Source organism: Hippichthys cyanospilos, chromosome 3 (genome assembly GCF_059441005.1).
Source record: "Hippichthys cyanospilos isolate Australia breed blue-spotted pipefish chromosome 3, RoL_Hcya_1.0, whole genome shotgun sequence".
Taxonomy (NCBI): domain Eukaryota; kingdom Metazoa; phylum Chordata; class Actinopteri; order Syngnathiformes; family Syngnathidae; genus Hippichthys; species Hippichthys cyanospilos.
The window spans coordinates 4,131,577-4,154,253 of NC_142371.1; the positions used below are offsets into that span (position 1 = coordinate 4,131,577).

Below are 22,677 nucleotides of genomic sequence, written 5' to 3' on the forward strand. Positions count from 1 at the left end.
CGTGCATGTTTTCGTGCGTGCGCCTGTGGGGAAATAAGTAGCTAACTTCACGCGTTGGGAGGAAGGCGCTGTACTCTAGTGTGATTGGTTCATAAATACTTAAACTGGAGTAATTTTCGGACAGGTTTTCCACATCCAATATGGTAAACAAGAAGACGTGTTGGAGCCAGCCAGCGATTCGTCTAGAAGTGCATGTTTAAGGCCGTGAGTGGCTGCAGGTATTTGTGGGCGCGGCGTATGAAATAGGTGTGTAAGGAAGAAGTTTTTTTTTTTTTTTTGAATGTGAAACCTTTTCTACAATCTTAGACACAGGAAGTCGTTGGTATTTGTTTAACTAGGACATAACTTAATTTGTTTTCCTTCTTGTCAACACCCCACATACGTTCATTTTTATTTTAACATTGTAACTTGTATTAAAACTAAAAGCGGTTCCAGTTGATCGAGGAGGTTCTTATCCTGTTGATTTGAAGCGTCGTTGAGGATGGATGCTGTCAGATACGACGTGAGTGACTACAACGAAACTATTTTTTTTAAACACACACGTACGTTCTCGCGCGCGCACACACACACAAACAGACACACACTCTCCCATGGTCTTGCTCCAAACAGTGAAACACCAACATGTTTCGACCACAACTCTTGTACATTTGATCTTACTTTTTTATAGAAAAGTTATCGACCATTTTAAGATTTACCAGTCAAAAACTTGAGATATATGCTGCCAAGATCATGCTTGGATATTGAACGCCTTTTCTAGTATGTTGAGGTGAGTATTAACGCGCTCTAAACCACCAGTGATGACACCAGGTCAAAGGTAAACTTTCCTCTCCAAAGACTCATTAATGGTTACATATCGCTGTTGACATGACCAGATCTTTACATGTCAGGAACATATTCTACTATTACATGTTTCATTTCCAAACGCTTGCATAGTTTAAAAATATTGATTTTGTTGTAACTAGAATTTTTCTTTCTACTGAAACAAGCTGGTGTTGAGGAACGGTGAACAAGGCCACCAAAACTTTTCATTTGACGCCCCTGTTTCTGTTGTAAACCAGGAACATAAAGTAGAAAACATGTAGCGAGCTTTTAAGTAAAATATTAAGCTCCTTACAGATGTTCTCACTGTTCACCATTACATACACCTACACAATCTAATGATAACCACAGCAGCTTTACCAAAGTGATGCCTTAGCAAAAGATGCTATTGCTTACATTTGACTGTCAGCCAGGTGCAGTGCTACAGCTGGCTAGGGGTAGATGAACAACCCATTGTCATTTGAAGACCACCCCTCTCGCCAAGCCTATAGCAAGGGAGGTCATTTGAATTTGTTGGTCTGGTATTCTTTAGAACCTTTGATAACCTCACAATTTATTTTTAAATATTAAATACTATTTAAAGAATCAATTACAATTGACCTCAATATTTTGACCTCAAAATAATCCGTTTTAATGTGGGAAGTTTGCTAATAAATGAAAGTTGAATTAATAGAATAGTTAATAGAAATAATCGCTAGGTTTCTGCCCTATTTACAATGGTGCATACATAGATTTATGAAATTAAAAGGAGCGGTGTTTAACATAAATTATTGCACATCCTCATACACCCTCACACTTGTGTTTTGTTGGAAGAAAAGTTAACGTCGCCTAATACATACTAATATGTGACGTTTGTAGCTTGATTTTACACATAGTAGTATTTCTAAGTAAATGCTCTACAGGTAAATGGGGTAAATGTCACAACTCATGAACAATATGGACAGAATATTGAAACAGTATGAAAGTTAACTGTTTAGACCAGTTATTGGTGCACAGCATAATCCTCCTGATTGGTGATCTTGGTGGGAGAGAAAAGAGATCATGTATATGCGTGTTTTAGGATTGCCGGAAAAAACAAAAATAAAGTTGATCTTCATCTATTTTCAATGTCTGTCATAGCAATTTTAGCCCACACTTAGTGTGCCTCAGGAAACTATATGCACTCAAAATGAGTCCATCGCCCACTTTAAATACATTTACAAATACATTCAACTGCCTTACTGCAGTCTACACAGCTTTTGTCGAATTATATATATATATATATATATATATATATATATATATATATATATATAATGTTATTGTTTCAGTATTTTTTTGTGCCACCCATTGCTAGGTCATGTGTCATTTTTTTGATATCACTTTCAGAGAAGGAATAAACAATGACACATTGCAGCTTTAACAAAAGTTAATACATGTTGTTGTGACTTTTTTCAGAACTATTTCAAAGTTCCAAGAGGCTTGGACAGGGATAATAATGAAGAGATGACAAGACAGTTTAATAGGTGCAAATAAATCTGTATGCAAACTTGCAAAATGTATGCAAAACTGGCTAATGGGCTTCCTTCTGCAACAAAGCATTACAACCTCTATTTTTTTCTTTTTTTTTTTAACAAAACAACTGAAAACTCTGTTTTGCATGACCAGAAGAAGCCGAATACAAGCTAATACAGTACGTATATCTATTTAAACGTATTTAAAATTATTTTTGTTTACTGTATTGTCACTCCTCACTATTTGTGAGAGTTTGGGATTCACCCTTACCACAAAGAGCCAAAATTTGCATAACAGTTAAATAAGATCAATCATATCTGTAAAGTCTGCTTTGTAAAGTCTATTCAAAATTTCGCTTATATACATGTTTCGATTAAAGAAACAAAACCAAAACAAAATAGGTATTCAAATGTAGATTGATTGATTTATTGAACATATATACACACACACACACGCACGCACACACACACACACACACACACACACACATGTATATATATATATATATATATATATATATATATATATATATATATATATGTATATATATATATATATATATATATATATGTATATATATATGTATGTATATATATATATATGTATATATGTATATATATATGTATATATATATATATATGTATATATATATGTATGTATATATATATATATATATATATATATATATATATATATATGTATGTATATATGTATATATATATATATATATATATATATATATATATGTATGTATATATGTATATATATATATATATATATATATATATATATATATATATATATATGTATGTATATATGTATATATATATATATATATATATATGTATGTATATATGTATATATATATATATATATATATATATATATATGTATGTATATATGTATGTATATATATATATATATATATATATATATATATATATATATGTATGTATATATGTATGTATATATATATATATATATATATATATATATGTATATATATATATATATATGTATATATATATATAATAAAAATGTGAGAACATAAAAAAATACAAAAAAGAAGCAAATAAATGAAATTGTCAGCATATGTTCAGTCCAATAAGATTTGCTTAAATATATACTCTTAAATACAATTTGCACAATTATTAGGCAACTTATTTGTGTACAGAATTGCTATGCAACTGTTCTAAAAATGACAAAATTTTCCCCATCACTCTTTTTTATTTTCATTTGTTCAAGTGAGAATGATAGACACAAAACTCAAAATTGACAAATAAACATAAAAAAAACCTTATGTGACAATATAGCCACCTTTCTTTTCACTAACAGTTATTAGCTCTAGATTCTGCCAACTTCTTTCTTTGTTGACAATGGGAATTATTTTTAAGTCCATCTTCAACCCGAAAAGGTCCAACCAGCTCATCTTTAATAGTAAAAGCCCAGACCAGTACCCCACCTCCATCTTGCTGGCGTCTGATTGATGTCTTTTCTTCCTGTTACTTATCCAGCCACAGGCACATCATTCTGGCATCATTCAAGAGTCACTCTGAGCTCATCAGTCCATAAGACCTTTGAAAAATCTTTCTTCTAATATTTCTGGGCCAGTCCTGACATTTCAATTTGTGTTAGTTGTTAAGAAGCACTCGGATTTCAGCCTTAGGTTACTTTGACCATCTCTAAGAGCACTGCACATCTGGTACTTCTGGGCACTCCGGGTAGGTTGCCGTTTCGGAATATGGTAGTTCTGTAGGGTTCCTGAAAGCCTTATTTTTTAAGTCTTCTCAAGTCTTTGGCAGTTAATTTGCACCTTTGTTCCTCAAAACATTTCCTGCGACCCTGTTGAATCGTTGTAATGAAACGTTTGATGCTTCTGTGATCACGCCCAAATATCTTAGTCATTTCAAGAGTACTGCATCTCTCTTTAAGAATGTTTACAATTTTTGATTTTTCTGAATGACTTAAATCTCTTTTCTTTTTGCCCGATTTTGCCCAAGTAAAAGAAGCTGCTTCATACAGTAAATTTGCATCCCATGATAATTGGTATTCAACTCCTTAGGCCCCACCTTCCATCATTAAACAAATATACATCACCTGAGAAGGGTATATTCAATAAGCATTCAAATCTATGCAACTTGATGTGGGAAAATATGCATAAAAATGATGATATGGTCGAATCACTCACTTGCCTAATAATTTTGCAGACATTATAATCTCGGTGTTTAGCACATTTTATATTTTAAAATGAACTAAAACTATATAAATGCCATACTTTTGAAGGGGTCTATTTAGCCAAAAGTCCCATAGATTTGCACTCAAGATTTTCTTTTTAAACACTTAAGATTGATTTAGTTGATGTAGAACTTTAATGTGTGGAATGAGCATCAGTTTGTGAAGATGTATAAAATGGAATCGTTTTGACCGATAGTTATGATACTTTAGATGCGCTGCGATTGGTTGCTGACCATTTAAGGGTTGACTCTGATTCGTACCTCTAGCTCATAGTCAGTTGACTTGATGGATGGATGCATGATTCTTTTTTTTTTGTGTGTATATTTAGTTCCAACACTAGACAAGATTGTTGCCGGGGAAAAGCGACGTGTGTTACTGTTTCAAGAAAATAGATGGATTCTCCCGTATTTGCAGGGTTCAGCAAAAGAAGAATGCTTCTGGTCGTTAAAACGGGGATAATATCTCATTCTCAGAGTGAAGAATGGGCCATGATGGAGTTTGCTTAATGGTTTTATTAAGCCGTGATTAATTGATGGAGGGGGAAGCTGATAGAGGGAAAGACCCTGGAGCACTCACTGACCCCATCTCTAAAGATTTCTCTCATTCTGGCCCATGATTGCCGTTTGAGATTCCACTTAGACAGCGTGTGTGGAAGCCAGCGTTGAGTAAGAATAGGCTTTAATTGCAGTGAGTTATCATCGAGACTCATGTAATTGAGCCCCCATCGTAAGGGGCAGCCTGGCTGACAAATTGATTTAATACCAATGCGGTTCTCCATCCCTAATGGCATTCGGGCTTCTTCGCTCATCTCCTTTAGGCGCTGAATTCATTGTGTGTTGATTACACTGCCAGCCTGAGTGAGAACCTTATCGGGCATACATCTAGTTTCGACGCACACACACGCACACAATTTGCCATTCAGTGTCTGAAAGCATGTCCACGACTATGAATGTTGGATCTTTTGCCTCGATCCTAAACAGGTTTGACCAGTCTGTGTTGCTTGTTACTGCATGCTGATCTTGCAATCTTACGCAGCACTTGAACATTTTTAACCACGCAGTCTGCAGTGGGGCTCTGCGCCAAAATGACGGAGATTCATCCACTTTTATGAATCATCTCACCCAAACTGTTCTTCGTGTTCTTAATGTAGACTCTTCTAAAAGTACTGCTTTACCAAGTACAAGATGAACATCGTCCAGTGCCTGATTTTTCCCATGGGAAAAAAATTGATAGAATATGTAATTGGAATTTTATTCCATGGTCAAATTGTCACCATCATAAACTATTTAACTGTGCAGTCATACAAGTTTTGTGAACAGTGAAATTAAAAAAAACCCATAAAACCCCTAAATTCAACTGAAATGGGTGCAAGTAAACGCATCTCTGTTTTTAATGCATTTTTATTGCCACATGACATAAAAGTAACTGCTACTGGTAATAAAATAAAAATAAAACAACGTAGCTTAATTTTCATAAGTCTGTATGGGAAATGCTGGAGTCTAATTTCCATCCATTAATCAATTTTCTACCACTTAGTTTCTTCTTCAGGCTTGCAAAAGCCAACTTTGGGGATAAGGCAGGGCTGTATGGAGTAAGATCCCTGTCTAAAAGACATATGCCCGTTTAACCGTTCGTATGAGAACGACTCTAAAATTGTGTTAAGTTAATGAAAATTTGCTAGTGCAAAAAGATTTTTGACTACAACTCCCTACACAACTTCACGTCTTTGTATGAATAATCTCCTTTGAATTCATGAGTCTGATTCTTTGGATTCGAGTTGAATATGTAAATTAAGATGATATCACGCTAAGTTATCACGCAAAGTACCGCATTTTCCGCACTATAAGGCGCACCGGATTATAAGGCGCACCCTCAACTAATGACATATTTTAGAACTTTTTGTCATATGTAAGGCGTACCGGATTATAAGGCGCACCCTCAATGAATGACATATTTGAAAACTTTTTCAATCACAAAATAGTAATACTCAAAGTAAAAACAATAATAACTCAAATAACTAAACTCTCAATAGCATAATAACTCAATCTCAATATGACCAACCTTCTTCAACTGTAAACACAAAATAGAAACAGGTAAAGCTTACTTTATCAGTTCATTCCCCATCTACGAATCCCAATCTCAATATTGATTCATATATAAGGCGCACCTGATTATAAGGCGCACCATCAGCTTTTTAAAAAAAAAAAAAAGGCGTTTAGGTGCGCCTTATAGTGCTGAAAATACGGTAAGCTGATCTGCGAGTCATTTGCTCTGCACATGCGTAAAGCAGAAAAAAATGGCCGAATTGAACGCCAAACAGAAGCTTTCAAGTGCTTTCATCAGGCTTCAATTTTGGACAAGTTTTTAGTGTTGCTCAAATGAAGCTTTTGTGGGCCATTTGGGGCTATTTGGGGCCAATTTCTTCGAAAATGGTGTCACTTTGGAAAGCTTCTGTATGTGCGAGTGACCTCTGCTCCCAATTGAAAATTGGCATTTCCAAAAAAACAAAAAGGCTTCTCTTTCAATTGGTCGATGTGCGCACAAACACTGAAGTGGAATCCTATTACAAAATAAAGATTAATGAATTACAAATACAGGTTTTTATATTATTTATTGTGTACTTTACTCTTATTTTAACAGTTTTAAGTCAGTGATTTGTTTCATAAAACATGCTCTTATTTCGTTTTCTTGCCTCAGGGCCACAGTGATCGTCACGAGCGGATCGACTTCTTGACCAGCAAGGAGAAAGCCTCATCTAAGCGGAAGCTGGGTGCCATAATCGGTGTTCTAGTGGCAGTCCTCGTCCTTGCCGCTGTAGCTGCATTCCTAATTTGGCTTTTTGTCTGTAAGTGCTGTAGAACGCTTCCCTCATTCTATTCCATCGTATAGAGCCTTGAAGTACCCTGCTATGCTTTTATGAACATCATGATGACATTCCTTTTCGAATAAATCAGAGTTATTCTTTGTAAGATTTAATAAGACGTTTGAAGTGTTTACCCCACTAACGTCAGGTCGCGCAAAGACAAAGCTAGCATCAGAATTGGTGTTTATACTTGCTGTGAAAGCTCTATGACAGGAGGATTGCTACACGGATTTGTTTGGATGTGTTTGATTTCCCATTAGCTTTAGCTCAAGTGACAGCTTCAACTCTGATAATGCGGAGATGAAAAAAGTCAGTCAGAAACAAGAGTTTCCCTGTCACTTCCACATGCAAGTTCTGACAAAAAGCTCTCTGAAGCCTTGATTAGCAGCCCCTTGACACAGGAAGCAGTTTATCTGTCCTCTCAACTCGAAATCAATCCGCACAACTTTGAAAACAGAGTTTCAGGTTCATTTGTGTCATCAAATGTGAAATATGTATTTCAAAAACTCTCCTTTGCCTTCTCATCTTCAAGTTAAAGATGCCGACGAAGCCTCCATCAGTCGGCAGCAAAAACCTGCAGTGTTGGTGTTCAGCGGCCACATGGCAATGCCCGATGTCGAATACAAAGAGAAGCTGGAGGACACCAGCAGTCCTGAATTTGAAGCTCTGGCAGTCAAACTTGAGGCCTTTGTGAGTTTGATGCCGAATGAGGGCATACGCTTTTTAACACACTTACATGCACAGATTGCTCTATTTCAGGGAGTATTACCTTTTTCAATCTGAAATCTAGTTTTCCAGCAGCCAGGGATCTGCCTTTGATAATAATGATAACCCAATAACCCTTTATGTCCGCCTCAAAGTTCTCTCTCTCTCTCTCTCTCTCTCTCTCTCTCTCTTATATATATATATATATATATATATATATATATATATATATATATATATATATATATATATATATATATATATATATATATATATATATAGGTAATATCCTCTGTTGCAGTGTTATCACTGAACAAAAAATAAAACGATGCAGGCAGGATAGACACATTTAACGAGCAGTAACTACTAGGGATGAACCGAAATATATGGTGAGAATGCGCTGCCTGCCAATCTTCTTAACTATAGTAAAGCAACCAACCGTTGTAAGGCCAGTCATTGCACTATAACCATAAGTGCCATAAATACCATAAGTATTGTATGACACCTACAGCCTTGCTATGTTTTTTTTTTTTTTTTTTTTAAAGTTCCTCTCGGAAGCATGGTATGGTGATAATAGTAAATTTGGTAATAACCCTCCCAAAGCAGCTCCCGAACAACAGTGTTCTTTTTTCTTTTTTACGTTGTTATATTTCTGTTTACTTTTTCTCCCCCATGTAGTGTGATGTCATGCAGGCAACCAATAATACCTTAGTGGGAGACGGGTTGACCACGGTCAACACATTGAGCGCTCCTGCTATATTTTGTGAAGTACTTTTGGAATACTGACATTGTGCAAACTTTTGAGGTCCGTGTAATCAAGGTCCATTCCAATGGTTTTAAGAGTTTGTGAGCAGTGATTGTACAAACATTGTTTCACATTGGGGTTATATAAGTTTTAAATTTGTCATTATACAGTACTTCGTTTTCATTAGATTTTTAATTTTGATTAGATTATAGAGCAGGTTTGTTAGCTTTTTTTTTTTAAATGTGTTGTTTTAGTTTGTTCATTTTTGTTCTTTAGTTCCAAGATTTTATTTTTCAATTTTTGTACAAAGGTCAAACGCCTGTTTGGCTTTCTTTCTTCGTTACAAACTGCAGTTAATTAAACAAATAAAAAATGCATTCATAACTAAAAAGTAAGAAAAAAAAACAACGTAAGACCGTGATATATTGCAGTGTTTCCGTTTCAGTTGTCATTTTAGTTTGACTTTACTCGATCTGATCAAAATAACAAACGTCTATTTAAATAGGTATATTTACCACATACACCTGTATATTGTTTGAAGAGTAACAACAAAACTGCAGTATTTATGTACTATATATATGAAATAAAGTTTTTTTTTTCCATGGTTTAACAATCTTTGCCATCCTCCAAATTAACAAGATGTGCATCATTGACATTCAGGAACTCACTAGACGTCAAATGAATGTCCAGTCAGGTAAAACAAAAAAAAATAGAGATAGAAATAATGGATGCAACAATTCATTGTCATTAAATTACTATATTGTAAATAAGCAGAACCAAGTAAATACTACAAATAAAGAACTGATATTCCTATAAATCTATCAAATGAACAGTCAAAATAATGCAAATAAAATGCATTATGATGCCCCTCAAATTATCCACCCAACATATAATTTGCAGAACTGATCAATGATACAATTAATTGTTCTGCAAATTAGGGGTTCAATGACCAATTTAGCATAAATTGGAAAATATAAACATAGCACGATCATGCCGAGCAGATCGGCATAGTCTGCTTGTTTTGATTAGAAAGGAGCTGCCCATCAAAATAATCTGATGAAAATGAAATATGAAAATTATGTTCACGTCTACTGCTGCCAGTGCATATGTGCTGCACAGTGGTTTCAACTAGCACCTGCAGCATCTTTTAAGAAGAGTTGAGGAGCAAAAATAAGGTCCACAAATCCATAGAGTGGAGGTTGTTTTACATCTATAAAATAAAACAAGCAAAAACAGTCTTATTGTTGATGTAAATACCTATATACCTCTACCAATATTAATTATTTTGCCATGATCACTTTAGTTGTGTATGAATGGTCTTTCCATTTATTCAATTGCCCAGACTGATAGACTGATACTTATTCAGTATGTGACTTTCACACTTATGTGTATTCACTCAGGGTAATTGAATGTACCGGTACTTATTTTGTAATTGAAATGCAATTGGTCTCTTCAGGGAGGCACACACAGTAACTTTCTCCATGATCTATTCTTAAAACGTAATTTTCTCTTCACAGCTGGACGAAAGCTTGAAGAAGGATCCATTGCTTGCCACCTACTACACAAAGTCTATTGTTACGGCATTCAGGTACATTTTGTTTTTAAGGATGATGAGAATGGTGATGGTAGTTATTATTAAGTAAACAGCCATTTACACCGAAGCCATAGTGCTGAAAATGTTAATCGTGCTTTTGAAACTCAATCAAACAACAATTTGAGGGCCTGTTGGGATCAGAACAACTCAGTTAATAACATGTTTGTGTCTGATTTATTGGACATTTTCTCACTGATTAAGTTACAAAAAAAAATAAAATTGAAAAAAGCCCACTGATGTTTCAATTACGAGTTTTGTCAGAAAAGCTTCAGGACTTTGTGCCGCAAAAGATACTTTTCAAACCTAAACTCCAAACCGCTTGCTCACCCATCCACCTGTGAGTCACCGGTAGTGTGTTACTTCAATTCTCACTCATTGATTCTAGTTAGCATGAACGGCTCCCTTTCTCTAAATGTACCCCGTGATTGAATGGTGACCAGGGCGTACAGTCATCTCATACATACTCCTCGAAATTCTGATCAGGAACAATGGTGGCAAAAGTGTTTGGAAACACAATAAGCAGTCTTTGATATATTTCACTTTCTTATCACTTATTAAGATGACTGCATTACAAAAAATATTTTATCAAGTTGAATACATGTGTTTCTTTAGGGTACTTATTTACTGGAATCTGCAGGCAGCAGAGTAGACAATGTTATACCCACTTCATGGAGATGCGGTGTATCACCGAGCTGATTCATATGTGTTGTCGTTTCATGATTCACGCAAAGCTGCATCTTCTGGATGTGCACTTCCCCCCGCATATTCCACTCTGTCACTCCAATTTTATGACAGCCTCTTGGCTGCTTTTGTGTTTTATGTTAATTTTTTTCTGTTTAGAGCTGGCTTTCATTGCAAACCCTTGTGGAATGTGAAACCTCACAATAAAAACAAAAAACAAAAGTGAAGTTCTTTGTGTTGTCTGCACAGCAGCTAATCCTATAAAAGTAACACTAGTTTTGTGAACCCCTGCTAGATAATCATCAGCATGGGATTACGCTGATTTAATTTGTTTATCAGTTTTGTCTGTATTGGAGATTTAATTCCATGACTAATCAGTGATTCTTCTTACATCTTTCAATTTGATAATTAATGACTCCATGTTCTTTCTGCTTGCCCCAGTGAGGGTGTCATAGCTTACTACTGGTCCCAGTTTGACGTCCCAGTGTCGGACCTCGAGGTTGTGCCTGAGATCTCTGAGGAGCTGGTGTCAGAGACCTTGGAGAATGCAATAGCGGAGGAGCAACGCACGAGGAGCAACAATCCGATCAAAATCAGTGAAGTCACGGCCACATGTAAGCATCATTTGATTTCTAATTGACGTTTTCCTTTTAAATATGACACACACTTTGATGGCACTGACCGTCTACACCTAGGGAGCGACAACGTAAATCATAGAGGAGACCACAAATTTTCATCACCGCTTCTTGTTTGTGTCTAATAAAGGTTGTTTTTGCCTGTTTAGACTATCGGCCGAAAGCGGTCGCTGTGCTCAGTAAAGGGTTAAGAATATATGTTGCCAAGAGTCAATTGGAAATGACATCACAGTTGCTCGGAGCTTAAGTAATAAACAAAAGTGTTGGACCATTTTTAGGGTTTGGTCATGTGAAGTTTGCAAGTGGAAATTAAATTCACTATGTGAAAAATGTGAGCTTTTTACTGCTGGAAATGGCTTAAAGAGTAGAGTAGAATAGAGCCTTAACCTTGTAACCTTATATGCATTTCTGCAGTTTCAAAAGTGTCCATATTTGGTACAGTGGGTCACGACAAATGAATGTCAACCACCCCAGGTTGCTATTTTTAAAATATCACGTGCCTTTTAAAGAAGTAACACATTTTTCACCTGCAACTAATTACGCCTTGAAATTGGCTCGTCACAATGTGAAAAGCTATACTCACCGCATCAGTTAAGGTTAAATAACTTGTCCTCAGGCTGAAGTTTATTAATCACTGCAATAATTATCTAATGAAATGATGTTTGCTTACCGAGGTGGTGACCTTTGACCCGGTACTAGGGTTGCGTGTAATGAAACAACAAATGAGAACTTGAGTCTGTGGTCAGTTCAGCAGTCGACAGTTTGTCAGGATGCACTGCTCTGTGACAGCGATGTCAGCCTGCATATATGCCTGCTGCATTTGAGCTCAACAGTCAGCAGATAAAAAAGACTGAGAATGCGAAGCTGAATAAGCTTGCTGTCATCTCATATCAGCTTTGCTATTGTGTGCAGTATGCTTTGCATTAGAAGAGCTTACTTAAAGTTCTGCTGATAAGATGATAAGGCATCTAGCAGACCTCTGGGCTTGTACTGCACCTGAGATTGTGCATTCATACAGCTTAGACCCTCTAATGCTATTAGGTGAGGCCTGTATAGCCCCTTTGGAGAAGCACATTATTCTTCATTCTGTCTTCCTGGTATTCCCATTGCATTTGTCCACTACCTGGCCACTGGCCAAAAGCTGACCTTGTGCCTCTGAGTGGTTTGGCTCTCTTCAAAAAGATTTCTATGGGTGTGATTTGATGTCCCTGCCGTCCATCTTTAAGCAAAGATGTATGGCTTGCTGCTTTAAGGCGAGCTGAGATGGATCCCAAAGAGCTATACACAGCATCGACGGTGCCCCTAAAGGGGGGAAATGGAACAGAAAATGTGCAAACCTAAATATTTTAGGCCTCTACATCACAATCTAGTTGCCTCCAAGCATCTGGGACATATTCCGGGCTTCTTTCGTGGTTCTAACGCTCTCCCTTCTCTTGCGTCCGCCTGCAGTCACAGACCCCCGCATGGCCAGGAACCCCAGAGCGAGTGAGTACAATCGCTCCCATTTCAATCACACATGGCTATCAATTTTTGTGTCTCGGTATGACCCACACAACTAGTCACGCTGCAGCCGGTCAGTCACCATGGACCACACTTTGATTCATAATTTAAGCAGGCGTAAATTTTGCTTTTTTTGCTCTCCCCCATTCCAATGAAATTCCTTTCCATGAATCTCTAAATGCAATCTTACAGCGATTCGTTGTTCTGTGAATGTTTTTCAGGTTCCTTCCAAAAAAAGTCGCACCTGATCTTTATGCGGAAGTGCACTGAAAAAAAAAAGGGGGAGGGGTAAACTTAAAATAAATGAGGATTAATTAATAAAATCAGAGCTGTTTCAAAAAGTCTGCCTTGACAACAAAAGTAATGCTTATACACTCAGAAAAATGGAGCATTATTACCTCAGCCAAGAACAAGATAATTTCAATGAGTGAATTTATCTTTTTTGTCCAGCTGTATTTGATCATTTTTGCATGTCAGCTTTTTGACTTATTTTACCCCCCCAAGCCCCCCAAAACATTTTTCTCAAACTTTTTTTTAATACAGAGTGTATACCTCTCTTTAATTTAATATGAAAGATAATCCAGTAGAACATTTTCCTCTTGCATGTACTATGTGTCCATTTAGAGATTACGCATGTGTGATTCCCAGATGAATGCTTCTTTCGTCTGGAGGCTGAAGAAGCTGCATCCGAGTTTTCATCCCCGGGGTACCCAAGGAATTACCCCCCTAAATCCCGCTGTATGTGGCAAATCCGAGCCTCGGCTACAAACGTGATCTCCGTCACGTTTCCTTTTTTCCATGTGGAGGACGACTGCTCTGATGACTTCGTCTCCATTTATGATTCTTTGAGTCCTGATGATTCTCAGGCGATCACAGAGTAAGTGACATCGTTTTTAATGATGGGGCTCTTCAAAGGGAGCCGTTTAGTCACAAACCGTTCACGAAAAAGCACCGGTCCAGAGACTACATTTTTTATTTTTTTTTTACTTTATTTTAAAACAACAATGTTTTACTCATAATATAAATCAATATTATTAAATATAATAAATAAAAAATGGTCTTCTTCTAAAATATTGTCAGGAGTAAATACATTCGGGATGTTGGGAATTGTGGCAAGCATTGCTTTGGTATGTCACATGGAAAAGTAAAAAAAAAAAAAAAAAAAAACTTTCAATAACATCTTGTTGAATTAGAATGTACCATATTTTCCGGACTATAAGGCGCACCTAAAAGCGTAATAAAAAAAAAAAAAACCTGATGGTGCGCCTTATTATCGGGTGCGCCTTATATATGGATCAATATTGAGATTGGGATTCATAGATGGGGAATGAAGTGATAAAGTAAGCTTTACCTGTTTTCTATTGTGTGTTTACAGTTGAACAAGGTTGCTCATATTGACATTGAGTTATTATGCTATTGAGAGTTTAAAGTTATTATTTGAGTTATTATTCTTAATACTTTGAGTATTACTATATTGTGATTGAAAAAGTTTTAAAATAAGTCAGTAATTGAGGGTGCGCCTTATAATCCGGTGCGCCTTATATCTGGAAAAAGTTGTAAAATGTGTCATTAATTGAGGTCGCGCCTTATATTCCGGTGTGCCTAATATTGCGGAAAATACGGTAAGTAAATATAAACACACAAAGTAATTTACACACAATGTCAAGCACTTGTATGTCAACTTCATCTGAAATATTCTACACATGCAATCACGTATATCAAATCGAGTTTGGAGTCACTCACGTCTACTCGAACCCGAGCTTGTTTGCTGTGCTCCACCTCTGCCTGTTTGTGAACGGCTCTTTACGAAAACTCGAGTCCCATCATTCACAGTGAAGAGCCGTTCAAAAGAATCGGTTGGTTTATGAACGTTACATCACTACTTCCAATGGACCTGCTTAAATTACAATTGAAATTTTATACGGATTAAGGTCTGTTATGTGCATTCTGTGTGTGTGTTTGACTCCCTGCAGAGAGATAACAATTAAATAGTCATTTTACTCCAGAACAGCATCGGTACATCGCTTTGACTTAAATCACACTCTCGTTTGGACTTAAAGCTCTCGGAGCAGGATTTGTTTAATAGGGCTCAACCAATGTTAGTCTAATTTATTTATCCTTGAAGATCAGACGGAGGAAATGTACTCCTACAGCATTCCCAAAGGACGAGTACGAAGAATCACTTTGTATTTGACTGAAATGTTGCATAGGGATTTAGGGATGAAAGCGGTTTTGATGTGTGAGAAAAATACGTTCCACTTCATTCCTTTCACTGGATTTGTGAGTACAACATTTTTTTTTCCTCCCCTCTATTTGGCCCTGAAGCCTTTAGCGCTGCATTTATTGTTAACTTTCTCGACCTTAGTGAGATTGAGTTGGCCCAAAAAGACCTTCACTTTCAAATCTATGAAAGGTGCCAACCTTAATCCTGCCACACTGCTCTGTGTAATTGCACTTTGTCTGCGGGGGAAGGATTCAATTCTCAAATATAGAGGCCCTTGAATGCAACACTAGCTGAAAATGTAGGCGATCCCGCATTCAGTCCACTGCAGAACAAATACACGGTATGAACGTATTGCATAACATTTCCAAACATTATCGAGCGATCGTTTTTATCCAAGGTGACAGTGAGTTTTATGAGAACCGCAACATAATAGTCTGTAAAGATGTTATGTGACTAGAGGTACACATCTACGATTGCTCTCATTCACACACGCATACACACACGCACGCCCGTATCCAAACTTTCGATAACGCCCCCCCGTCTGACTTTGAATCTCCTCCAAAGCAATCTCATCTCTCCTTATTTATCTTTCTCCATCTCGCATAGCTTATTTATTGATTTATTCTCAAATTAAATCATTTCAATCTTGTTTGTGACATTGATGTTTAGAGTGAAATAACTCAAAGCTTAATGCAAGCTTCTCAAATGGTCCTGGCACACCTTTTCCTCAATACAGAAAGACTAAAAAGCACGTGACAAATGTTTTGTGCAAAAATTGCTATACATCTCTCTTAACATGGCGTGATTTTTTCATCAAATGTAATGTGAAATCCATCATGTACAGTCAAATGGAAAAGAAAATTATTTTCGAGAGTAGAATTAAAAAAAAAAAACGCTATTATGTTTTTGCACACGTGTGTACACCTTACAACTGATCATGTGGCTGTCTTCACAATTAACCACTCACATTCAAACGTGTTAAATGAAAGTCAGCGCATACTTGCCAGGATTTGACGTGCCTCTAAGTAACCCAAATTTACCTTATTTTTTTTAATTTTTTCCCCAAAAACTCCTGAAGGAATGGTTTGTGCAGAAACTGGTATTTAGTACTGTTTGTCATTTATTTCACTTGGACTAAGGCCTTATTTCCAACCGAATAAAATAGTTTGTTTTTAGCCTAATTTTTTGGAATTATGTGCAGAAATTTGAATTAAATCAGTCAGGCCTCAAGACTTTGAAATTAATTTGGGGATACTCTGTGGACTTTAAATGGTGTTTGCTCTGTGACCAGCCCCACGAGTTTCAACAAATCCACAACCCCATTTATGAGGTATGCACAGTTTTGCAACTGCATTTTTACATTTTTACATTTTTTAAAATTTGATTCCCCCTCTGGGAAAAAAATAAATACATAAATTCAATTGTACACTTAAGTCCACATTAATGGCTGACAAATCACAGACGAGGGTGTGTATACTTATTTTTTTATAACAATTGTGCATACATTATGAATGTGTTATTCATAGTATATCAAAAAATGGAGGCAAAGAAATATTTGCATTATTTCATATTGTGTTGATTGTGTCCCTCAGAAAGTGTGGTCACAGACCCCCCTCCAACCCTCTGGAGGTGGTGTCGTCTGGCAACATCATGCTCATCAACCTGATTACTGATGGCGAGGTGCAGCGGCCTGGCTTTCAGGCAGTGTACAAAGCCATTCCTAAATCTGAAGGTAAATAATGGCACAAATTGTGCCACCTGCAGCCGTTTTACATCCCTGCTGATGTGAGATAAAACGTGTGATGCATTGTTTTCAGTGAGAACCTGTGGCAGCGTCCTTACAGCGAGCTCAGGAGTCTTCACCTCCCCTCTCTACCCTAGTTTCTATCCTCCCGCTGTGGACTGCAAGTGGACCATTAAGGTTTGCAACAATGCCTCACCTCCACTTTATGTGAAACGCCCCCCCTGCCGTTTCCTCCCTCTTCATCAGCCTGCCATAAGAGGAATGCTGAGGCAGCATTCCAGAAGCCAAGCTGTTCAGTATCTCTTCTATCTTCATTTATCAGGCTTCTGCAGATGAAGCTGAGCTGCAGCTTGAATGCATCCACTTACAAATCCGCATGTCCTTGTGTGTGCTTATAAGCATACAGTACTTGATGTATATAAGCTTTTAATGACAAAAATGCTTCTGTGATCTAGGTCCCCCCTGGGAAAAAGGTGCGTGTGAAGTTCACCCTGTTCCGAATGAAAGAACCTGGGGTGGATATCCGTGTGTGTCACAAAGATTATGTGGAAGTTATGGGCACAAGGTATACAATTTGTACCCACTACTTTATATGGTTGTGGCATTAGTTACACTAAACAATCTCACACACATAAACCAGCCAGATATGTCTAAAAAGATGGAATAACCTACTCAGCATAACTCAGAGCTCTACTAATGCTAGGCAGGATTAACCTTGCTTGATAGATAAATCATGGTGTGTTGGGCAATACTGTTTGGCTCCAGTCTCACAGGTAGAGATATTGCAGAAAAAAACAAGTGGGAGACCAAAGGCCATGGAAAAAAAAAGCAATGATGCCTCTGCTGGATTGGGTGTGCACACTTGCCCCCCAATGTAGGCTGACTTTAAAAGGGGGGTGTGGCGAGGCGAAGAAACCACACGTTGCTGTGCTAGTGGAGATCTTTACTCTTCGCATGCCATCACAAAACTGATACAACAAAGTCCAAAACAGCAAAGACAAAGCCAACAGGTTCAAAGCATCAAAGGATCATAGAGACATGCCTACTGGGTGAGAGACATGGTCCTAGTGTCCGCCACACAGCTCCCCCCCGAACACCCAGAAAGGCATAACGGAAAACCCCACAGGGTATTCACCAGTCTGGCACCCTGAGACTCAGTCCGGTCCTGGGCGGTGTATGTGACACCAGGACCCCAGGTGCGACGGGAGTAAGGGTGAGACGTTCAGCGTGAAAACCATGAGGTAGCGTTGGCAAAGGGATGTTCTGAAGTTCCGCAGGAGCCGGAGTGGCAGTGCTGACCCGCATGCTGGCAGGCACAGTGGCTTCCGAGGGACGGCCGGTCACGGCTGCGTCCCAGTCTGTTCCTGGGCATGAACCTGCTGCGGCACCAACACCAGCTGACCCGCTCCGATGTATACTCGGACCATACCTGCGGGCATGGTGAATCGGAGGGGCGGCTGAATGATGGTGGCTGGAGGCCTACTGCTGAGGCCGGACGGACATCGGTAGTAGATGAGGCCGCCCGGCTGGAAGATCCCGGTCGACGGCCAGGGACTCCGAAGTTGGACTGCACAGCCGTTCTCACCAGCGCCCGTACCAGCCTGTTGCTGGCTGGCTCGATCCCTGGTGCGCCAAGGGACTGGGCGACGGGTGAGAGGACCCTCGTCGGGGTGTTGGCTGGCTGACGTGGTACCAGCTTGCTGCATTACCTGACGTATAGTAGGCTGGTGGAGGAATGTCACGATGTGGGACGTCTGCGGTGATTCCTCGCTGAAACATTCTGACGTCCGGGGTCACCATGTGGCGAGACTACATCTCCAACAGCCTGACGAAACTTTCTAACGTCTGGGATAATAATATGGCAAGATGACCCATCCGGGGTCACCCATTCTAACGTCTGGGGTCACCAATGTGGCGAGGCGAAGAAACCACACGTTGCTGTGCTAGTGGAGATCTTTACTCTTCGCATGCCATCACAAAACTGATACAACAAAGTCCAAAACAGCAAAGACAAAGCCAACAGGTTCAAAGCATCAAAGGATCATAGAGACATGCCTACTGGGTGAGAGACATGGTCCTAGTGTCCGCCACAGGGGGAAACATCTTTCTATTGCACCTTTATGTTCCAAATGCAATGGCCCTTACATTTTTAAACATAATTTCTCTAAGAACCAACACATCTAATAATTTGTTTACTTACTGGGTCTCTTGAAATGTGATAAGACATTTATTCATATTTTTTTTACATTATTATACCTCACCATACTTATTGACATTCTTTTAAAAAGTCCAAAAACATGGCCAAATAAAACCAACTGATTAAAATGAGATGATGGGGGGGGTATCAAAAGTACAAGCGGTATCGGTAACGGTGGGTAAAAAATAACAGTTGAGTACTTGAATCGTGGGGGCATCGAACGTCTTGTGGAAATAATAGAAATAGTTCTTCTTTTGATGTAGAATACTGAAACGTTTTTAGGCAACATCTGAGCTGTCAACACATTGTAACATATATATATATATATATATATATATATATTTTTTTGTACCCAATAAAATGTCCTCTGAGTTTAACTGATAAAAGAGTAGATTTTTTTTCCTCAAAACATTTTCCTGAAATATTTTACTCTTGGCTTTTTTTTGCATCAGGTACTGTGGCGAGCTGTCGTCATTGGCTCTGACTAGCACCACTAATACCTTGGATGTAACCTTTCACTCTGACGAATCATACACCGACAAAGGCTTCAGAGCTGAGTACAGTGCCTACGATCCCGGAAACCGTGAGTTAAAAGTCTCTTGAGAGTGAGAAGATTTACACGCTACTTTACAGACAGACAAGACAAAAGCCTTCCATTAACTGGTGGCTGTGAGGTGGCTGCCTGACTGTCAAACCAAGCTGTCAATTGACAAAGGGTTAGACAGTGTGTCAGTGAAACTCCAGCTGTACTAATTGTCAGATTGTCGGTTGTTTATTAGGTCCGGTTTTATTTACCAGTGCCACTCTGGAGCACTCCGCTTGAAAGCCCTCCTCCGCCCTTGACGCCGTCTTCACAAATGGATATATAATTGCACTGATCAATGGGGACGGGCGATGGCAACATGACAGCTGTAAATATACTGTGTCGCTCCTGTTCTTTTCAGTATTCCTTTTGTTCTACCTCAGCATGCCCCAACATGTTTGCCTGCGCGTCTGGCATTTGCATCGGCAGAGAACTCAAGTGTGATGGCTGGAACGACTGCGGCGATATGAGCGACGAGATAAAGTGCAGTACGTTTCCTCTCCTGCCTTGTGATTTTTCTCATAGCTTATATATGCTTCAATTGGGAATGGGGAAATATCTACGATTTTCTTACACACACACACACACACACACACACACACACACACACACACACACAAATATATATATATACAGTATATATATACAGAGTGTGTAAAAATATTATCTTGTGTAATGGTGTTTCATTACTGTACAGTACGTACGCCAAATGCATACATATTGAAATTTCTAAATGCGATAATAAAAGAACCTGTGGTGTTATTCTCCTACATTTAGGTAGTAATAGCCTCCACTGAAAAGATTTCCTGGGGGGAATTTTGGAAATTTTGCCTCACCTCTTGCCTCTTCCAAACCAAGCTCTTCCAAAAATATTATGTGCCTTTGCTTTGTGCACTGGCTCCAAGTGGTAATACAATAGCTTTCACCAAACTGTGCATGTGCAGATGGATACTTGGTCCGTATTTGGAAAGTCAGATCTCATAACCATCAAAGCAACTATTGTATAAAATGTCACCCGGATCCTTTCAAATGAGGATGGATGAGTGTCAATATGAGTAATGCTAACAGGTTGATTCCGTCCTTATTTTAAAGTGTCAGATACTTGCACAGGCTGCTGGTAACCACCCATGACTACTTTAGGCTTCATTCACTTATTTAGCCATTTCGGTAGTAAAAAATATGTTTTGTGTAATCATTTTAACCTATTTTTAATATATAATTACAACATTTCATGTGCACTTACTCTTGACTGAAAATGACATCCAAATCTACTCTAAGCTGCTCGGGGAAAGACTAGTCATGGATCACCTGTTTTCCGCATATGACTCTCACAAGCTAACCTGTGAGTGGTTGTTACCTGAGCCTTGAGCACATGCAATGTCATATCCGTGCAACAACAAATTGCGGAATGTGTTTTTAAAGGTATGAAATGAACAAGAAAAAAACAAATATATAAATATATAATATTTAATAAAAAATGTGTATAAATAAATTCATATATACAAAATATTACATTTTCACGACTGAAAATGGCTTAACAGGTACACTTTTAAGGCCTTTAACATTGAGCAAGTCCTGCTCTGAAACAGTTGGTGCTATATTGCAGCAGTTGAACACATCGGCGAATTAACATCTACTTCAGAAAGAAAAAGGCTTACTTAAAGTACTCAGCGGGACTACTCAGTATGGTATCGGTCTAATAAAAAAGTGATATCAAACATTTCTACTCTCAAACATGGGAAAAGACAGCACTCTTTCAAATGAATTCAAATTTCTATGACCTTTCCTCCAACTGCTTCTGGGCCATCTGGCTATGATAGGATAGAAAAGGATAGTTCCTAAGCCAAATCTAAAATCCCAGGAGATCCAGAGAATTGCCCAACATGCCTTTTAAAATGGAAAAATTGAAGCTTGTCCCAATAAATTGGTCCATGCAGTTTAGGAGAAAATAAAACGGAGAGACTAATGTTGCAAAGTTTTAACAGACATCAAACAGCAGTTTGTTAAGTCTGTTGATGTCTTTGGGATACGTTTCTCAAAGCGTGCACAGATCTTTTTCCCAGCTTTTTCCCGGTTTCCCAAATTTGTGCCAATCACCAACATAAGCTAATATTCCACTAATAGTGTTGCTGATACCAAAAACATGCATGATAGTTATATTGGACAATCTAAACCACAGGTGTCAAACTCAAGGCCAGATCCGGCCCGCCACATCATTTTATGTGGCCTGCGAAATGCTGATTTGACTGATTTGAGTTTCTGGCTAAAATACCAAACTTGCAAGTTGTCTTCAAGTATGTTTTTTTTAAATTCTCAATACGTCTTTTGAATCATTTTTGCCATTCTCTGATTTCAAAACGAGGCAAGTGTGTTGCAAACACTTTTCAAATTTATTTGATTTCACAGTTATACGGCCCTCTGACAGAACTACGATGTGGCCCACGATAAAAATGAGTTTGACTTCTCTAAACTGTCCGTAAGTGTGATTGTGAATGGTTGTTTGTCACTGTGTGCCCAATTAGCTGGCAACCAGTTCAGCCTGCGACTCTACTGAGGATAAGCGTTTGGAGTAAATGGATGGATGGATGGATGAATGAATAGTGTCTCTGATATTAAAAGCCTAAATCCATGGCAGAACGTATATTTTTGAGCCATTTC

General features: G+C 38.1%; 1 protein-coding gene across 2 annotated transcripts in view; it reads left to right on the top strand.

Moving 5' to 3' along the window:
- The first annotated feature begins 272 nt into the window (after positions 1-272).
- LOC148425530 (suppressor of tumorigenicity 14 protein homolog) overlaps positions 273-22,677 on the top strand; it is a 29,647-nt gene continuing 7,242 nt past the window's right edge. The window contains exons 1-12 of one of the 2 annotated variants that reach the window (XM_088409307.1): positions 273-502; positions 7,246-7,393; positions 7,944-8,101; positions 10,379-10,449; positions 11,578-11,750; positions 13,221-13,256; positions 13,920-14,148; positions 17,088-17,227; positions 17,313-17,416; positions 17,695-17,804; positions 19,889-20,019; positions 20,403-20,507. In XM_088409307.1, coding sequence (XP_088265433.1) covers positions 482-502; positions 7,246-7,393; positions 7,944-8,101; positions 10,379-10,449; positions 11,578-11,750; positions 13,221-13,256; positions 13,920-14,148; positions 17,088-17,227; positions 17,313-17,416; positions 17,695-17,804; positions 19,889-20,019; positions 20,403-20,507 — 1,426 coding nt within the window. In that variant the 5' untranslated portion in view covers positions 273-481. Of the gene's footprint in view, positions 503-624; positions 767-7,245; positions 7,394-7,943; positions 8,102-10,378; positions 10,450-11,577; positions 11,751-13,220; positions 13,257-13,919; positions 14,149-17,087; positions 17,228-17,312; positions 17,417-17,694; positions 17,805-19,888; positions 20,020-20,402; positions 20,508-22,677 lie in introns of those variants that run through there. The other variant, XM_088409308.1, reaches the window with a different exon arrangement.